Source organism: Acipenser ruthenus, chromosome 5 (assembly GCF_902713425.1).
Source record: "Acipenser ruthenus chromosome 5, fAciRut3.2 maternal haplotype, whole genome shotgun sequence".
NCBI classification, from domain to species: Eukaryota; Metazoa; Chordata; class Actinopteri; order Acipenseriformes; family Acipenseridae; genus Acipenser; species Acipenser ruthenus.
In genome coordinates, this window is record NC_081193.1 from 32898783 (window position 1) to 32917417 (window position 18635).

General features: G+C 37.1%; 1 protein-coding gene across 11 annotated transcripts in view; it reads left to right on the top strand.

Moving 5' to 3' along the window:
- Positions 1–18635, top strand: part of lama2 (laminin, alpha 2) — a 131570-nt gene that overhangs the window by 8774 nt on the left and 104161 nt on the right. For all 11 annotated transcript variants that reach the window (XM_059024018.1, XM_059024021.1, XM_059024023.1 and 8 more), the window contains exon 2: positions 14273–14443. In XM_059024018.1, coding sequence (XP_058880001.1) covers positions 14273–14443 — 171 coding nt within the window. The remainder of the gene's footprint in view (positions 1–14272; positions 14444–18635) is intronic.

The window sequence follows — 18635 nt, forward strand, 5'->3', positions numbered from 1 at the left end:
GGCAACTCTAAAGGAGTTAGTCTTCCACGGCTGAGCTGGGAGACACTGTACATATGGCAATAATAGCCTGGATGCTTCACAAAACTGGCCTTTATGGGAGAGTGGCAAAAAGAAAGCCATTGTTAAAAAAAACATCAAATCTCGGATAGAGTTTGCCAGAAGGCATGTGGGAGACTCTGAGACCAAGTGGAAGAAGATTCTATAGTCTGATGAGACCAAAATAGAGCTTTTTGGCCTCAACGCTAAGCGCTATGTTTGGCGCAAGCCTAACACCGCACATCATCCTGAGAACACCATCCCTACCGTGAAGCATAGTGGTGGCAGCATCATGCTATGGGGATGCTTCTCTGTGTCAGGGCCTGGAAAGCTCATGAAGATGGAGGGCAAAATGGATGCAGCAAAGTACAGAGAAATCCAGTTTATTGGGGCTCTCGAGTGGCGCAACCAGTAAACGTGCTCCACGTGGAGTGCAGGATGCGCTGTATAGTCTGGACGTCGCGAGTTTGAGTCCAGGCTATTCCACAGTCGACCGTGGACGGGAGCTCCTAGGGGGCGGCGCACAATTGGCTGAGCATCGCCCGGCGGGAGGGAGGGTTAGGTCAGCCAGGGTGTCCTCGGCTCACCGCACACCAGCGATCCCTGTAGTCTGGCCGGACACCTGCGGGCTTGCCTGTAAGCTGCCCGAGAGCTGCGTTCTCCTCCAACGCTGTAGCTCTGAGGCGGCTGCATGGTGAGTCCGCAGTGTGAAAAAAAGTGGTCTGCTGACGGCACACGCTTCGGAGGACAGTGTGTGTTCGCCTTCGTCCTCCTGAGTCAGAGCAGGGGTGGTAGCGGTGAGCTGAGCTTCAAATCATAACTGGCCATTCCAAATTGGGAGAAAATAATAACAATAATTGGCAACAACTAAATTTATATATATAAAAAAAAAAAGTACAGAGAAATCCTGGAGGAAAGCCTGCTGAGGTCTGCAAGAGACCTGGGACTTGGGAGAGATTCATCTTTCTTCATTCAACATACAGCCAAAGCCAAACTGGAGTGGATTAAAAACAAAAAGGTCAATGTCCTGGAGTGGCCCAGTCAAAGCCCGGACCTCAATCCAATTGAGAATATGTGGAAAGAGTTGAAAATTGCTGTTCACCAAAGGTCCCCATCCAACTTGACGGAGCTTGAGCAATTTTGCAAAGAAGAATGGGAAAAAAATTGCAGTGTCCAGATGTGCAAAGCTGGTAGAGACTTATCCAAATAGACTCATGGCTGTAATTGCTGCCAAAGGTACCTCTACCAAATATTGACTCAAGGGGGTGAATACTTATGCAATCAATTATTTTCTGTTTTGTATTTGTAATTAATTTAGAACAATTTATAGAATTTATTTTTCACTTTGACATTATGAACTTTTTTGTGTTGATCAGTGGCAAAAACTCCAAATTAAATCCATTTTGATTCCATGTTGTAACACAATAAAATGTGGAAAAGTCCAAGGTGGGTGAATACTTTTGAGAGCCACTGTAGGTGCAGGCATGCATCTGAAATGCATTACCTTGGTTTTGAAAAACATATAAAACACCTTACTACCAAGAGAATTATGCAAGTCAAAACATTTTGTAGATTCCCTCATAATTTTAAAAGCCCCCTACCATATTACAGAGCCTGTGCTTTTTTATTATATTTTTTTGGTGGCAAACGAGGCAGGCTGCACTTGTAGTGCTTTAACATAACCTAAAAGGTCAGTGGAAACCCAGTTTAAGAAAGCTGTACGATATCAGTAGTCACACAAGGCCAAATTGTAATTAGGTTATTTGGAAGGAGAATTTCTCTGGCTAAAAGTAAACTACATGGAAACCCACACTACCCAAAAGTACTATCACAATAGCATGAGCAAAAGGTGAGACTTATTCTTTTTTTTTTCATGGAAATTGCTCCATTGTTGGCATTCACCATTGCAGAAACAATGGCAGTAAAATGATCCACAAATCTCATACAGCACCTACTGCTCTATGTACTAACTCACCTCTTGGCAGTAAGTACGGTTGTTAAATAGCCCGATGCATAGGTGGCGCTCATTGCGACCCCCATTATCATAATTGCGGATCATTATTTGTGTGTGTTGAGTCATTTGCATTGCTCTTAAGCTTACATAGGGCGCAGTGCAAAATAATTGTTTGGCCGCTAGGCAATTTGGATTTTGCACAGCACCTATCCTTACATCAGCCCTTCAGTGAACAAGGGGTCTGGGTGGGAAAAAACTGGGCAATAAATGCCCCACTCCTAGTCATTCTACATTCCTAAATAGATCACATTTTGGGTACCAGTGACCTGTGAGATGTCTTGATCATTAAAATCGTTTGCATATTTAAAGAGGATATTATTGGCTATTCAAGGATGCAAACTGTTTATAGACAGAATATTTAACAAGATCAAAAATGGCTTAGTATCTGTCGGGATGTCAAAAACAATTTATGTTAAATATAACAGTCTTGAGTAAAGTCCAAACAAACAAAACTAAGTGCGTAGATCCCCAAATACATGTAGTAGCAGAAGTCGAAAATATAACAACATGTTTTAAATCTAACACTTACAACAAGGATAATCTTCATAAAACCTAAAGAGGAAACTTCTCTTAAATCAAAAAGGAAATGAGTTCCACAGACCATAACCAAGAAGCTTTAGAACAGGGTTTACAGATGGATTTTCTATGGTGCCTTTACAGTGAAGATTCATATATCTAACCAATTCTATATTTATTAAAGTTAGATGCATTTCTTGCCTGAATGTGCACACACCAACTAATACAATACAGATCTATATTTAGGAATACTTTTATTTGATGACAACTAAAAGCTGTTTGTGCAAAAAACAAAACCAATATAAACCCCTCTTTCCAAAAAATATATATTGTCAGATGATCATATTGAACAGCTCAATACATTATTGTAATCTCATCAAGTCAATCCATGCCATTGCAATTCATAAAGGGTGTTAATACTTTTAGGTATATTATAACTAGGACTTCTGATTTTCGGTTTTAACCGATAAAACCTGATAAAACACCCCCGATACAAAAAAACCAAATTAAATCGGTGGATAGCCAATAAACGCCGGAAAACACCAGAAAAACTGTGGAAATGGTTAATCTATTCACGTTGACTTTACAATTTTCCCATTAAAAAAATAAAACCTACTACAAAAATAATAATAAATACATTCCCCTGTGCTGCTGGGCAATGTCCCGCCTTCCTGCCTTGCATCTATCATTGATTCGTTCGGAATACTTTAAACCCGCCCCAACTGTTGGCTGAGTGACAGCACATTCCTACATTTCTATTGGAGAGTCCGCTTGCGAGATTTAAAACGAGATTACGATCAGGATGGAGACTTGTTGGCGGGATTTAAAGATGTATTACAGTTAAGATACAGAGGATTTAAAACAGAATTGTGGAGAAATGTACAAAAATGCCTACACACAAAAACCCCAGAAGAATGTGATCGTGACCATAGGGGTTTCGTTGTACTGTTGAGTTACTATACATATTTTGACACACACAAAAAAAAACGCTCAAGCATTTTGTAAAGTAACCGAAAACAATATTTTCATTACAGTATATCAAAAACGAAAGCCCTGAAAAAAAACGATTTACATAAAACTCGAAAATAGCTAAAAAATAAGCACCGAAAAATACAATTAATAAAACCCGAAAAACAGAATCCCTAATTATAACCTCCTAGTGACCACTGTTCTATCCCCCAGAGCAGTAGTTTTCCATTATGATGTGCAACTACAGTCATAAATGTATAAGATTCATGCCATTGGAATACTGTTATTGCCAAGGGTAAAGTTCATTACTCACAGAAATATTGGCTTAATCGGCCAGATCACGATCTTTATCCTACCAAGGTGCAATTTGCACCATTTTTGTGAAAGGATAATTCAACTTTAACTCCAAAATTATAAGAATAACTAAGGCAGACATTTAATACAGTAAGTTGTTTGTTAGTAGTGTTTTAACATTAATGTGAGTGCAAGTTTTGGTGTAAAGATTAGGCCCAATGTGTCTTGTAGCAATATAATCATAAGTAATGTATTAAAGTTTAAAAAGAAAAATCTTTCTTGTCCTTGGATGTATGATACATTAATGGTATAGTTTGTTCATTCTGTGACCTGCATTTTAATAAAGCACAGATCAACACTAAGGATAAATCATTCCACAGTTCATAGCTGTACTGATCAGAATGGGTTAGGAGAAGATTTAATGCAAACCTTGTGCAAGCTATAAATCATAAATTAACATTTAATAAGTATGATATTGAGTTTTTAACTCTGAAATGACAAGAGTATTGAAGATTGGTGTGCATCACTGCCACTAGCTCTGAATTGTCCAAACAAACTGGGAAGCTATCACTAGAGCTCCAACAAGAAGTAAATAATAATTTGGTAAACAATACATTTCTTGATTATCTCCCGTGTCTGGTTAGTTTGACTTGCCATAAGCTCTGCTCTGCAAATTTACCATGCTAAACATTGGCTGGGTTTACATGCACGTGAAAATCGACTCTACAGAATAATCTACGGTGGCCCTGAAGTGCAAAACACAAGCAAATTGTACCTGCAATTAAAAAAAAGCTTACCTGCAATTAAAAAAACGCCTGCATCTTAAGCTTTTTTTTTAATTGCAGGTACACATTTTTTTGTTTGTCTGTATTTTTTTATTTGCTTGTGTTTTGCACTTCAGGGCCACCGTAAATATCTGCATTGGTACGGCCGACTTTTTTACAGCATAGCAACGCATTTCCTAAAAAGTACGGAAAGTACAGGAAAACTGTCATGACTTGTCCATGTAAACGCTGTCATTTACACGTTAAATGTAATCTATTGTAAGTGTGGGAAGTTTTGTTTCAATCACATTTACTCAGTATAATTTTGGTTATTATTTTGAGACATTTAAATATTGTATTTCTATAAGGTAATTGTAATAAATATCATAAATATAAATGAGAAAAAGGTGTTACTGTATATATTTCAATAAATATAGATCAAATCACTGAATATTAACTGGATGGGAGATCTTTCACATTTGCTGTGACATTTCTCTTTTAAATAGCAATATGATGCTATCAAAGAGAATTCATTATATGTTGCCTTTTAATATTTTCAGTCATATCTGAATGTCAAGTCAAGTTTATGTCACATTATAGGTAAACAAAACAAAAAATCTTTAATGTAGACGCAACCAATTTCCAAGTGAGTGTAGCTTCTCAGTTGCCAGCTAGTTCCTATTCCAACTAAATGCCCAACCCAGTGCTGCCTCACGCTATAGAACAAAGAGCTCAGCCTGTTGTTCCACCCACAAATGCATTGCTTACTGATTTCATCTGGCAGTTTCCGGTCCTTTTGTAATATAAATGGTTTGTCTGTTATTAAAATACAAGCATGATATGATTTCAATCACCTCTTCATTGTTACGTTTGGACTTCAGAAGTTTGTGTAAAAATAGTTGTGACCTTTAATATTTTGACTGTCCTGGACATACAGTTCATATTTCTAGTTTCTCATGCAGTAAAATAGCAAACTATTCAGACTGATTGGATTTTCTTGGCAAAAGTGACTTCAGTTAATCCCACCACTGAGGTTGTATGTCTAGACAGTTGCTGTACTGCTTGTTTTAATTTCTGGTGTTGTTATGTTGTTAAGAGCTGGACATGTTTTCCTGTTTACAGCATGTCTGGATTGTGAACCTTTCTTTGTGTATGTCCATTGTAATGTATATTGATTAAGAATGTGTCTAGCAAATTATACAGTTAAGTAATAAAGTTGATATATATCTAAACACTACCGGTCAAAAGTTTTAGAACACCCCCATTTTTCCAGTTTTTAACCTGAAATGGTACAAAGGTAAGCGGTAAACTGCCAGAGGTAAAAAAAAAAAAAAAGTTTAGGTTACCAAAAACTGAAAAATAATGTACATTTCAGAGTTATACAAAAAGGCCTTTTTCAGGGAATAAGTAATGGGTTAACAACTTACAGCTGTTCTGCAGCAATGGAAGTAAATTAAGCCTTGAAAGTTGATGCTAACAATTCCTACAGGTGTCCCAACTTTTGTTGATTACTTACAAACTCTCTGTCTGTATAAAAGCAGTGTTGGAGACTGTGTTACTACACCCTCTTAAGCATTATTTGGACAGTATTGTACTGCAGGAAGTAGTATATTGCTCTCATAATGGCGAGAAAAAGGCAATTAACAAAGGAAGACAGACAGACCATTATAACCCTTAAAAGTGTAGGTCTTTCCTTTAGAGAAATTGCAAAGAAAGCCAAGGTGTCAGTGAGTACAGTTTCCTACACCATCAAAAGGCACTTGGAAACTGGAGGAAACTCTGACAGGAAGAGGTCTGGCAGACCCAAAGCCACAACAGAATCAGAAGACAAGTTTCTGAGAGTCAACAGCTTGCGTGATAGGCGGCTCACAGGACAACAGCTTCAAGCACAGCTTAACACTGGTCGAAGTAAGCAAGTCTCAGTTTCAACTGTGAAGAGAAGATTTCGAGCTGCAGGTTTGACGGGTCGAGTGGCAGTAAGAAAGCCATTGCTAAGATGGCAAAATAAGAAAAAGAGGCTTGCCTGGGCCATGAAGCACCGCCAGTGGACTACTGAAGACTGGAAGAAGGTCTTATGGACCGATGAATCAAAATTTGAAATCTTCAGTTCATCACGCAGGGTTTTTGTACGCCGTCGAGTAGGCGAAAGGATGGTTCCTCGGTGTGTGACACCAACTGTCAAACATGGAGGAGGAAGCATGATGGTCTGGGGCTCTTTTGCTGGATCCAGAGTCGGCAACTTGCACAGAGTGAGTGGCACCCTGAACCAAAACTGCTACCACAGCATTTTGCAGCGCCATGCAATACCCTCTGGTATACGCCTAGTTGGTCAGGGGTTCAACCTACAGCAAGATAATGACCCAAAACATACCTCCAGGCTATGTCAGAACTACCGTAGAAGAAAAGAACAAGACGGTAGGCTTCAGATCATGGAATGGCCAGCACAGTCTCCAGACTTAAACCCCATCGAGCTGGTTTGGGATGAACTGGACAGAAGGGTGAAAGCAAAGCAACCTACAGGTGCAACTCATTTGTGGGAACTTCTGCAACAGTGTTGGGAAGAACTTTCCGAACAATATTTAATTTCCATTGTAGAAAGAATGCCATGAGTGTGTTCGACTGTTATATCTGCAAAAGGTGGCTACTTTGATGAGTCAAAAATTTAGATTAAATTTTGTTAAACAAAACGATTCCATGATTTCTTTTTTATCTCCAACTGTTTATTTGTTCTATGCTTTAATTTCAGAGTTCATTGAGACATTAAACTGTGTAAATTTCAAAAACTGGAAAAATGGAGGTGTTCTAAAACTTTTGACCGGTAGTGTGTGTGTATATGTATATATATATATATATATATATATATATATATATATATATATATATATATATATATATATATATATAATTTGTTACAACAGATGCAGATTGTTCAAATATATACCATTTACCAAAAATAACACATAAAGGTAGAGATGATGTTCGCTTTCTCAGTCTGACATAAACTGATATACGTCCTAACTTAACTTCCTCCCCCTTGACTGACATCACAAGTCAAGAAACCTGTTGCATTCAATCCTAAGTCAACCTATGTGTGCTCCACTCATGAATGATCCAATAATGGAAAGCAACCCCCAGGGATTCCTTTTATCAAGGGCACTGTAGAATTGCAACCCAACACCTTCAGCCAAGGGAATAAATCTCTGTGAATAGCCATAAAACAGTGGCTACAATACAGGTTTCATAGTAGCTAATTACCCCTACAATGAAACGCAACATGTCAGTTTAAAAGTTTAAAATACAATTTTATCTGAAATAATATACAAGTGGTGGGTATGACCTGGTTAATATGTGGGTGATCACATACTAAAAAAAATACCTGATCACAACAGTGCCACCATTGAAAGCTGCCCTAAGTGCTGTGCTTCTTAAAGTTATATGTTTTTGTAGTGTTTTAGTATGATTCCAGTAACATTTAAGAATGATTCATTGAAATTGAAATGGTTGCTCTTCAGACAAGTAATTAACAAAACTAAAGATTGCAGATGTTACTCATTACGTGGGAGGATCTGATCATTTACTATATAAAAACATATAATTATTCAGACGAGTTAACCATACAAATTCAATTTTGTACCACATTTTTTAACTAAACATAACAACTGTCAAGTTATGAAAGTTTATTTATTTATTTATTTATTTATTTATTTATTTATTTATTTATTTATTTTTTTAATGCCAGACTACAGAACCCTCTGCAAAAGTTATATAACTGAAGATGGTGAACTGAACTAAATCTAAAAACAAAAACAAATTCTTGCTCAGCTTGCTGTGGCACTTCTGTGTTTGATCAAGTTATATGAACAGAGGAAACACATTTTACATTTCTCCAAAATGGACACCTCCACATATATTTTAACAAATTGCCAAGCAAACTGATCATTCTTCTTTTGAATTCTGCAATTTCAGTACCTGCTTTGCATTAAAAAAAAAGCCAGTGGCATACTCAAAACATCTTGCTGAAGGGATATGGCTTTACAGAGTTAAAGAGAAACCTTGTATGAAAAGAGATTTCCTTGTGTTTTGGGGATTTGGGGAAACTTGGGAGATGAGGAATTTGATGTTAAAACATCCTGTGCTGCAGGAGCTTCCTGTATAACATTTTATTTCCCTAAACGCAAGTCTGTCTCAACAGGAAACTCAGATTGTAGAGTAGCTTTAGCCTTTTAACTTAATGACTTAGTATTTGCAGATAATAAGGATCTCTAACCGTTTTTAAGGAGCCATTACCATCTATTAAGATGGAAACTCATGTTAAGGGGTTTAATTTCCTTTGCTATATCAGTGACACTGAGGCAAATGCTCAGTGTGGTAGCCAAGCTGGATAACGTAGCAAGCGCTCCTCAGTCTTCAATAACCTAGATTTGTACTTTCCTAATCCTTACAAGGTATATCACAGAACAGGTTTTATTAAAGCATGTCTAAAAACCCTAATGTGGTATTTAGTTACAGATACTCTTACATTCATTATGAAGACATTACCAATGATCTTACCATGCAGTAATGGCTTACGTGACACTAGAGATATGTAGTAGAAAGGTTACTACAGTACACTGACTTTACTACCTGATACTTTATTTTTTTAAATAAAATATGCTGTGCATGGGCACCTGTATAAAAATGGTTAGGGTTAACTGACAATTATAAAAATAGACTAAGGAGTTAGGCATCACTTTGCCTCTGATTCTGACATAGGTGCCCAAACACTACACACAAAAAATCAGGCAACTTTTTAATTTTAAAGTCCAATCCAGACTGTTTCAAGCCTGTTGTCTTTTTCTTAAATTGTGATATCCTTTGATGTTAAAAATAAAGTATGTTTCTTAACTGCACTGAATGTTCACTGTACCGTTGCTATGACTAACACACAATCTTCACACCTATATGAGAGAAATTGCTATCCCTTATAATATCTAATATGTTAGGGGGGCTTTCAGAGCTCAACCTTCAATAGTAATAACTGGCATGCGGTCAGTGCATTTCCCTTGTGACTATTATCCTTAAGGATGGAATGATTTCCTGTCATGTCTTCATCAGAAGCAAGCTTAAGTGCCGAAAATAGCTGGAAAAAAATGACCTGGCCTACGATTTATATTTTTGAAATTGTTCTTTCATCTTACTTCTGTTCAGATGAAAGGCAGGAGTTTATTTCTCTTTTTACTTTACTGGTAAACTTTAAAATATACATTTACAAAATATTAAATAAAATAAAGTTGGCAGTGCCATGTAATTTAATCTCAGAAACCCATCTGCAGCTGTCTTGAATGAAAACCAGTGCAGGTACATATTATAAATTCAAAGTATGTGAAAGATATACAGCAGTCAAAGGCAATCTTCAATGTATAGTGAAAAAAGTGGTGAAGAATGGTACATAATTAAGGCAGATGTCATGTTTACAGATGTGGGTCAGTTAAATAGTTAAATGAAATGTATAAAGTGCATTTCAGTAATACAAAACATAAGTCATACCAGATGGCCTATTGTATTTTATAGAACACTGATTGTATCCATGTAACACTTTTAAAATGTGTTTGCCATTCCAGGTAATTCTCAGATATATAATAAACAATCTCTATGTAATCTTGTATTTATTTTTCACACGTATATGTTATTATATTATCACCTTTGCATGCATGTGTGTTGGACATTCTAAAAGCTAATGTTGACAGCATCTCAGATGAAATGAATGCAAGGTGTTTTTTGGTTTTACATTTTTGAAGCCAAAATCAAATGGTCCGTAACTAGCTTCTCTGTGTTCATCCATGTGTGTAAATACTAAGGCACTATTATGCAATAATTTAAATATTCTGAATTACGAGGTTTTGCATGCATTTCAAAACCAAGTAAGAGCATATCTCTTTTACAGTTTGTCAAAATTAACTGTAGTTGCATTTCCTTAACAAACTTTGTAAATACACGTCTCCATCGCACATAGTAGCCTGCTGCTTGATCCAGTAGTGGAAAAGGCTACAGTACATACCATATCCTGCCAATAAAGACATTCTCTATGTGGCAAATAAACAAACAAACAAACAAACAAACAAATAAATAAATAAATAAATGATACAATAATAATCTGTAAATTACCAAAATCGATATAAACTTGATCAAATTCACATTTCATCCTCTGAATTATATCCTTTCATATTAATATTTATTTTTAGCAGACTCCCTTATCCAGGGCGACTTACAGTTTTTACAAAATATCACATTACAAAATATCACATTACAAAATATCACATCACAGATAAGAGCAGTTATAAAATACAATAGTCAGTAGTAAATAAGAGCAAAATCAAGTAAGAGAATATAAATACAGTAAATAATTACATTTGAGAGCAATATCGACTAAGAGCAGTTAAATATATAGTACAAATATTTGCTTATGAGAGTAAATTCCATTAAGAGCAAGTAGTAAGTACAATGAATGGAAAAGAACGATTTCAAATAAGAGCAATTACAAAAAACGTGAATACGGTTACCTTGAGGAGTAAAATCAAGTACAAGATACAGAAAATATTATTATAATTGAGAGCAGTAGTAGAATACAGCAAAGTGTGGAGCAGTTAAGTGCAAGTACAGGATGATGCAAGTACTGATACAATCGGGTGCCATATAGTCCAGCATAGAAGAGAGTTGTGAGGTTCACAGATGCTGTCTGAACAGGTGTGACTGAGCAGTCTTAATATCTGTGTGTAGGTCATTCCACCGCTGAGAAGCAAGGGTGAAGGAGCGAAGGAGTGAAAGAGGGAGGCGGCAGGGGCAGAGAGTAGAGAGTTAGTGACGGAGAGAAAAGCAGTTTCAGTGGAGTGTGCCGGGCGAAAACCGGATTGGAGGGGGTCGAGCAGAGAATGTTTTGACAGGAAAGCAGAGAGCTGGCGATGTATCGGTCACTAAAGGGTCTTAGACAGGAAAGGGACAAAGGAGACAGGATGGTAGTTCTGGAGGGATGAGGGATCAAGAGAGGTTTTTTTAAGATGGGTGTGATGCAGGCCTGTTTGAAAGCAGAGGGGAAAGAGCCAGAGAGTAGAGAGTTATTGAGAAGAGAGGAAATTAAAGGGAGTAGAGCAAGGGCAGCAGCCTGGAAAAGGGAGTGGGGAGAGGGTCCAGAGCACATGTGGTGGGTTTTTGGCCCTGGAGTAGGGAGCAAAGAGTCTGAGAGGGTTGAGAAGGAGGAGAAGGTTTGGGCAATCGCTGACAGAACTAGTATCTTCAGAAGGTATGTGATATCAGCACAAAACAAACCAGGTTTATTCGTCTTGAAATCATAAAAACAAAAGAAAATTGACAGAACTGGACGGTCCAAGGCATTGGGAGACACATCAAAAATTACACTGGACATTTCCATCAATGTGTTCCATAAGTTTACCAAGTACCAACTAAAGCATCATCATTTTCAGTCAAACATTTACGATTAAGATAGTTGGCGATTGGCAATGTTTAGCTGATGGACAGTACTGTCGCACAAAGTCACCAATACATACCCCTCTGCAATAAACAGTGGCTGTCCAGCAAAGCACAGAGCTCTGATAAACCCATTAACAGTCATTCTGCGCTCTCTTTTATTAAAGCACGTGTAAAAGCCGCAGAAATGGATTGCTTGTTTCACATTCAGTTAACGTTCTTGTTTTAGTAATGTGTTGTTTACTTTCAGTATGTTCTTTTATTCTGTCAACATGAACATGTAGCTCAGTGCATCAGTATTTGCAATGCAATGCATCCTCTGCCTCATCTGGCCCACTTCTGCTATTTGGCTTTTTGTATGTTATTTGATCCTCTGTCTAAACGTACGTTGCTGCATGATAGGATACAGTGTAGAGCTGCTTATTACAATGTCAGAGTCAAAATATAACAGCATTTTTATCACAATAATTATATTTTAACACAAATATACAGCACTAAACCAATGATTATGTTTTCGTAAATATGGCAAACATACACCGCCCCCCCCCCCCCCCCCCCGTTTTTCAATATTTGAAAATCCATATCCATTTATTGTTGGATCAATGGTTTTGTTTCTTGGTCAAGTGTATTTTGAGTATGACAATTTTAGAGGCTATTTTGACCTTGTGATTTACGGATTTACTTCAAGCACAATAAGAACCAGGTTCGTAACTGTAGAACTGTTCAGTGTAAGAAAAACATTCTCCCCTTTAGAAACTTATGGAGGAACATTTGTTTTCAAGAAACTAGGACTCAGTTTTAAGAACAAATTGGTTAAATTAAAAGTAGCAAAATCAACATTTTTCTTCCTGTGCACTTTCACAAAACTTAATTTTTTTTGCTAGACATTTTCCAAATGGCTTTTTCAGTTCATCGCCATTCAACATCTGGATCGTAGTTTTATAGCCTGTGAAGAACAGCTGGTAATCATTTTAGTGCAATATTCCTATTCTTTGTTTTAGCTACAATATTCCCACTCACTGGCAAAGCTTAACCATAGAAAACATGCATCAAAGTAAAGTACTTCCTTTAGGGGACTAGCTCAGTCATCCTATTTTGGGGATCAGATGCAACCATTTATGTTTGGGAACTGACCATTTATTATTTGTAAGTTGGTAAAGTGTTTTGTGTTTGTTTGTTTCATCTTTTAATTAATTATTTTACCCTTGCTTTTCTACCCAATTTAAAATGTTGTATTGAATGTCGCCTCACCATTCTAATCCAGTTATTGATCAGGAAAGTAATGGGAATATGTATTTCTTAACACCTGAAAGTGGGTGTAACAGGGCGAGCAGCCCTGTATATTGTTTATTTATTTTTAGATCGGGGTCTCCCCCTCCGCCCCTGTGCAGATTGTTTTGTATTGTTTATTTATTTTTTTGTATTTAAATGTATGACGGCGAGCGCCGTATGTTTTGGTATTGTTTTGTATTTTGATGGCGTAGCCATTTATTATTATTTAGTAACGTGGATGGGAAGCCCCATCCACATGTTGTAATTAAAACCCGTGCAGATTGTGGCCGAGGGGTAATAGGATGATTTGCTAATTGGTTAAACCCCTCGGCCATGATATAAAAAGCCTGCAGCTCTCGGCACTCAAGGTGGGTGTTGTAGGTGCGGAGAGAGCGAGACGGGGATTAAAAACGAAACTAAAAGAAAGTAAACATAGGAACAGTGAAGGCAATCGGCCCAGCCTGACCTGTGTTGCAGTTATTTTGTGTTCGTGATTTGTTTTTGTTTGAAACCTTTTATTTAGCTCTGTGAGCGCAAAGTTTATTTTTGTTTAAATATTTATTTTATTTTTGTTTGCTTAATTAAATCGGCGCAAGCCTTTTGAACTGCAGTACTTCCCCGGTGTCAGTATTTTTGTTCCTGCTTCTGCCTGACGTCAGACCACTCGTCATCCCTGGCACAGTGGGATATACTAAAACCAGAAGTGTCTTTAAAAAAAGTGTGTTTTTGCCACTTAGAATGTGATAAGATAGTGATAAGACAGCTCTTTACAGTTGTTTTTTTTTTTATCATCGGAAGTGCTGTGAATTTTATTTTGCATTCTGTTGTGTTAAATGGTAATAACTTATTCTGAATTAATCACATTGTTTGACTTAAAATATAAGGCTTCTCGATTATATATCTGACATTACTGTTATGTTTATTCTTTGTCTTCTTGTTTTCCCAGGCCTGTTTCCTGCAGTGCTCAATCTAGCTTCCATGGCAGAGATCTCTACCAATGCCACCTGCGGTGAAAATGGCCCTGAAATGTACTGCAAGCTGGTAGAACATGTCCCTGGACAACCAGTGAGAAACCCTCAGTGTCGCACCTGTAACTTGGCCAGTAACATTCCGTATGGTATGTGGCTAATTTGCTGTCAGTACTTGTTTCAAAGGGAGTATAATGTATTTAAAAAGTCACCTCTGTTTGTTGTCTTCAAAGATCTCCTGTGAAATGCTTGTTGCCTGTGGCTCATGTTACCTTACTGTTGTCAATTTAAACAAGATTAACAAGCAAATCACAATTCTCCATCTCTAATAATTAAAAACAAAGTAACGAAAAATACACACATACAGATGTTTCATATGTTTTCAAATGTAAGCCAATTTTAGGAAGATGTTTACTTGTGCATTGGTTTGCATTTGAATGTCGAGAGCTTTATTGACATTTATGAACTCAAAAAATGAAATCTCAGCAAGAAATTTCTAATAAATCCTGAACATCATTAGTTGGTGTTTGATTTGCTGATATGCCTAAACTTGAAATCATTTTTACGTTCTGTTGGGTTGTCCTTCAAAGGTGCCAGCTGCAAGATTTGTTATTGTGGGATTATTGATTTAGTACCATGTTATGTGGGACAAAATGGGATCATGACTCTGTTAAACACTTTTCAATGAAACAACAAACCGATTATAGTTTCTGGTGTCAATTTTCTGCTTCTTCAGTGTTCGTTTTACAAAACCAGTAAATGGGAATGTCAGGTCAGGTGCTATTTTAACAAATGTACTCTCTACATAAGAAAACCTCAGTAGGCTCTAATCTTTGAAATTATTGGCTCTGTGAACTTTTTTCATCCTCAGAGTAATGCAGGATAACAGGAAAGAACATCAACCCCCACATAGACAGCAATTATATAAAAGACTTAACAATGTTGTTTTTGAACATGTGACCATGACAGTCAGTCTTGAGGTGTTCATTTTATCACTCCATCTGTAGGCTACTATGAAACAATAGAAAGTTTGGTTTTCCATTCCTGATTATATACAACAACACATTTATTTTAATCAGAAACACTTTTATCATGCTGCATTGGGTGTAAAAATAGGGTCATCAGTGAAGTGGTTAAAATGTTTTTTTGGAGCAAAAGCTTCAAAGCAGGCTTTATTGTTGGGTTATGATGTTCAACATCAGTGCTTGACTTGTTGAAAATCGTCAGACAATAACTAATACAGTTAGCACTCGGATATCCATTACCCAGAACATGTCAGTCATGTTTTACTGCTCTTGTATTAAGAATAAAATCAATCCCCATTATACAGTGCCTATAGTAAGTATTCACCCCCCTTGGACGCTTTCACAGTTTGTTGTGTTACAACCTGAAATCCTGATGCATTTAAATTTTTCCCTTTGATTTACACAACCTACTCATCACTTTAGGAGGCAAGAGAATTTTTATTGTGAAACAACAGTTAATGAAAAATAAAAAACTGACCCCCCTGAGTCAATACTTGGTAGAACCACCTTTGGCAGCAATTACAGCTGTGAGTCTTTTGGTGTAAGTCTCTACCAGGTTTGCACATCTGGATAGTACAATATTGGTCCATTCTTCTTGGCAAAATTGTTCAAGCTATGTCAAGTTGGATGGAGATCGTTGGTGGACAGCAATCTTCGAGTCTTGCCACAGATTCTCAATCAGATTCAAACCCGGGCTTGACTGGGCCACTCTAGGACATTCACTTTCTTGTTTTGAAGCCACTCCAGTGTTGCTTTGGCTGAGTGCTTGGGGTCATTGTCCTGCTGAAAGTTGAATCTCCGTCCCAGTCTTAAGTCTTTTGCAGATTGAAGCAGGTTTTCCTCAAGAATTTGCCTGTATTTAGCTCCATCCATTTTGCCCTCTACCCTGACAAGCTTCCCAGTCCCTGCCAATGAAAAGCATTCCCATAGCATGATGCTGCCACCACCATGCTTCACAGTAGGGATGATGTTACCTGGGTGATGTGCTGTGTTGGGTTTGCGCCAGACATAACGCTTTGCATTTAGGCCAAATAGTTCAATTTTTGTTTCATCAGACCACAGAATCTTTTGCCACATCTTTTCAGAGTCTTTCACATGCCTTTTTGCAAATTCCAAGTGGGATTTTACATGGGCTTTTTTCAGAAATGGCTTCCTTCTTGCCACTTTTGTGGCCAGATTTGTGGAGTACCTCAGCTATTGTTGACACATGGACAGTTTCTCCCATCTCAGCCATGGAACGCTGTAGGTCTTTCAGAGTTGTCATTGGCCTCTTGGTGGCTTCTCTGACCCGGCTGCTCAATTTGGGAGGATGGCCTGCTCTAAGCAGATTCTGGGTGGTGCCATATACCTTCCACTTCTTAATGATCGACTTGACTGTGCTCCAAAGGATATTCAATGCCTTTGAAATCTTTTTATACCCCTCCCCTATCTGTGCCTTTCCACAACTTTATCCCGGAGTTGTTTTGAAAGCTCCTTGGTCTTCATGGTAGTATCTTTGCTTTGAATGCACTACCCAACTGTGGGACCTTACAGAGACAGGTGTATTTAATCTGAAATCATGTGAACCACTTTTATTGCACACAGATGGACTCGGTTTAACATATTGTGTGAATTCTGAAGCAAAGCAAAGGGGGTGAATACTTATCTAATGAAGACTTTTCAGGTTTTTATTTTTAATTGATTTTTTTTTTTCACCCCCCCCCCCCCCATTTTTTCACACATTGAAAGTGTTGAGTGGGTAGGTTGTGTAAATCAAAGGAAAAAAAATCCCATTAAAATGCATCAAGATTTCAGGTTGTAACACAACAAACTGTGAAAACGTCCAAGGGGGGTGAATACTTCCTATAGGCACTGTATATATATATATGTTACAAATGAATGCACTTACCCATCACAGGCGATTTCCGACTCCGTCACCAGTTTTCTGGTACAAAGCCCATCTCTTCAATGTTAGTTTACTTAAATATCCGTCACAGCCTGCAGTTTTTTTTTTGTATTTTTTTTTTTTCGTTTAGTACAGTTCACATGACGAAAATGCAGCAAAAACAAAGCGAACGAGACAAGCTACGGTAATGTAAAAGTTAATCATAAACAGTTTTAGATACTGTGATGCATTTTTTTTTTTAAATCTGTGATCTTTAGTTGCTTTTGGTGCATTTTCATTTGCAAGTGAACTATGACATTAGGGCCTTATCGAGCACTATATTCTGCAATTTTGAATACTGACTTTGGATATTGTTTTAATTCTAGAAACTAGTGTTGTTTTTAAATCTTTTACTAAATTGCATTGCCTTTTACATTGTATGCAGTTCTGTGCATGGATAACATTTTGATTTAATTTTGCTGTTGGGTTGTTAATGGGGAATTTTACATACTGCTACAATACGTACCTGATTTAAAAGTATGTACTGTATTACAGTCCACGTGTCCACAGTCGTCTCTTTTGGCAAGTGATATTTTCAGAATCATATATTTCTGAATTAAAATACTACTTCTGTTGAAATTATAATACTGTACCAACAAAACCAACTACTAAACGGAAGCCTATTTATTTTAAAACACAGTCCTTTCAGCAATGTATTTTTAACATTGCATATTTTTTGTGTTCCCTGAAAAATGGACAAGAGTTAGAACGGGCCAAAATGAAATAATCAGATATGTGTCACACTTGTTTAACTGTCACTGAAGTCAACATTTTATAGGGTTGGATATTGAGTGCTGACTGTATAAATGTCTTGGCATTCAGGCAAGTTAATTTCAAGGAGAGATATTCATCTTATTTGCTATTATAATCAATTCCCATTATAACGAAAGCCTATACGTAGTACAAATAACAAATTGACATAATAATGTCCTTGAATATGTGCATATGCTAATTAAGAAGACGAACACCTCTTCTAATTAGAAGGAGCAGCACAATGATTTTGAAAGATGCTTGACAGACGAATTATCAGTATCATTTAGGAAACTAAACAAGTGTTTGATACTGGTATTGAATGTGAATAAAGCAGCATATAATAAAATTAACATGTAACCATTTTTTGTATAATAATATTTCATATTTTTAATGACAGCCTTAGAAATGACAGGACCTTAATCCAGCAATCAAGAAGCTCCATTACCAGGTGCTACTTCCCAGGATGACCTTGTAACATTCAGATAGAGGGGTTTATTCGATCTAAATAACACCACTGTTTAGATAACTTATATAAGGACCTTTGTCTTTGGCGAATACAATCTGACTTCAAACAGTGCATATGATTTTATTTCTTCTTGTAAAAATATGTAAAGAGTGGGTCCTATTTTAATGATTGAA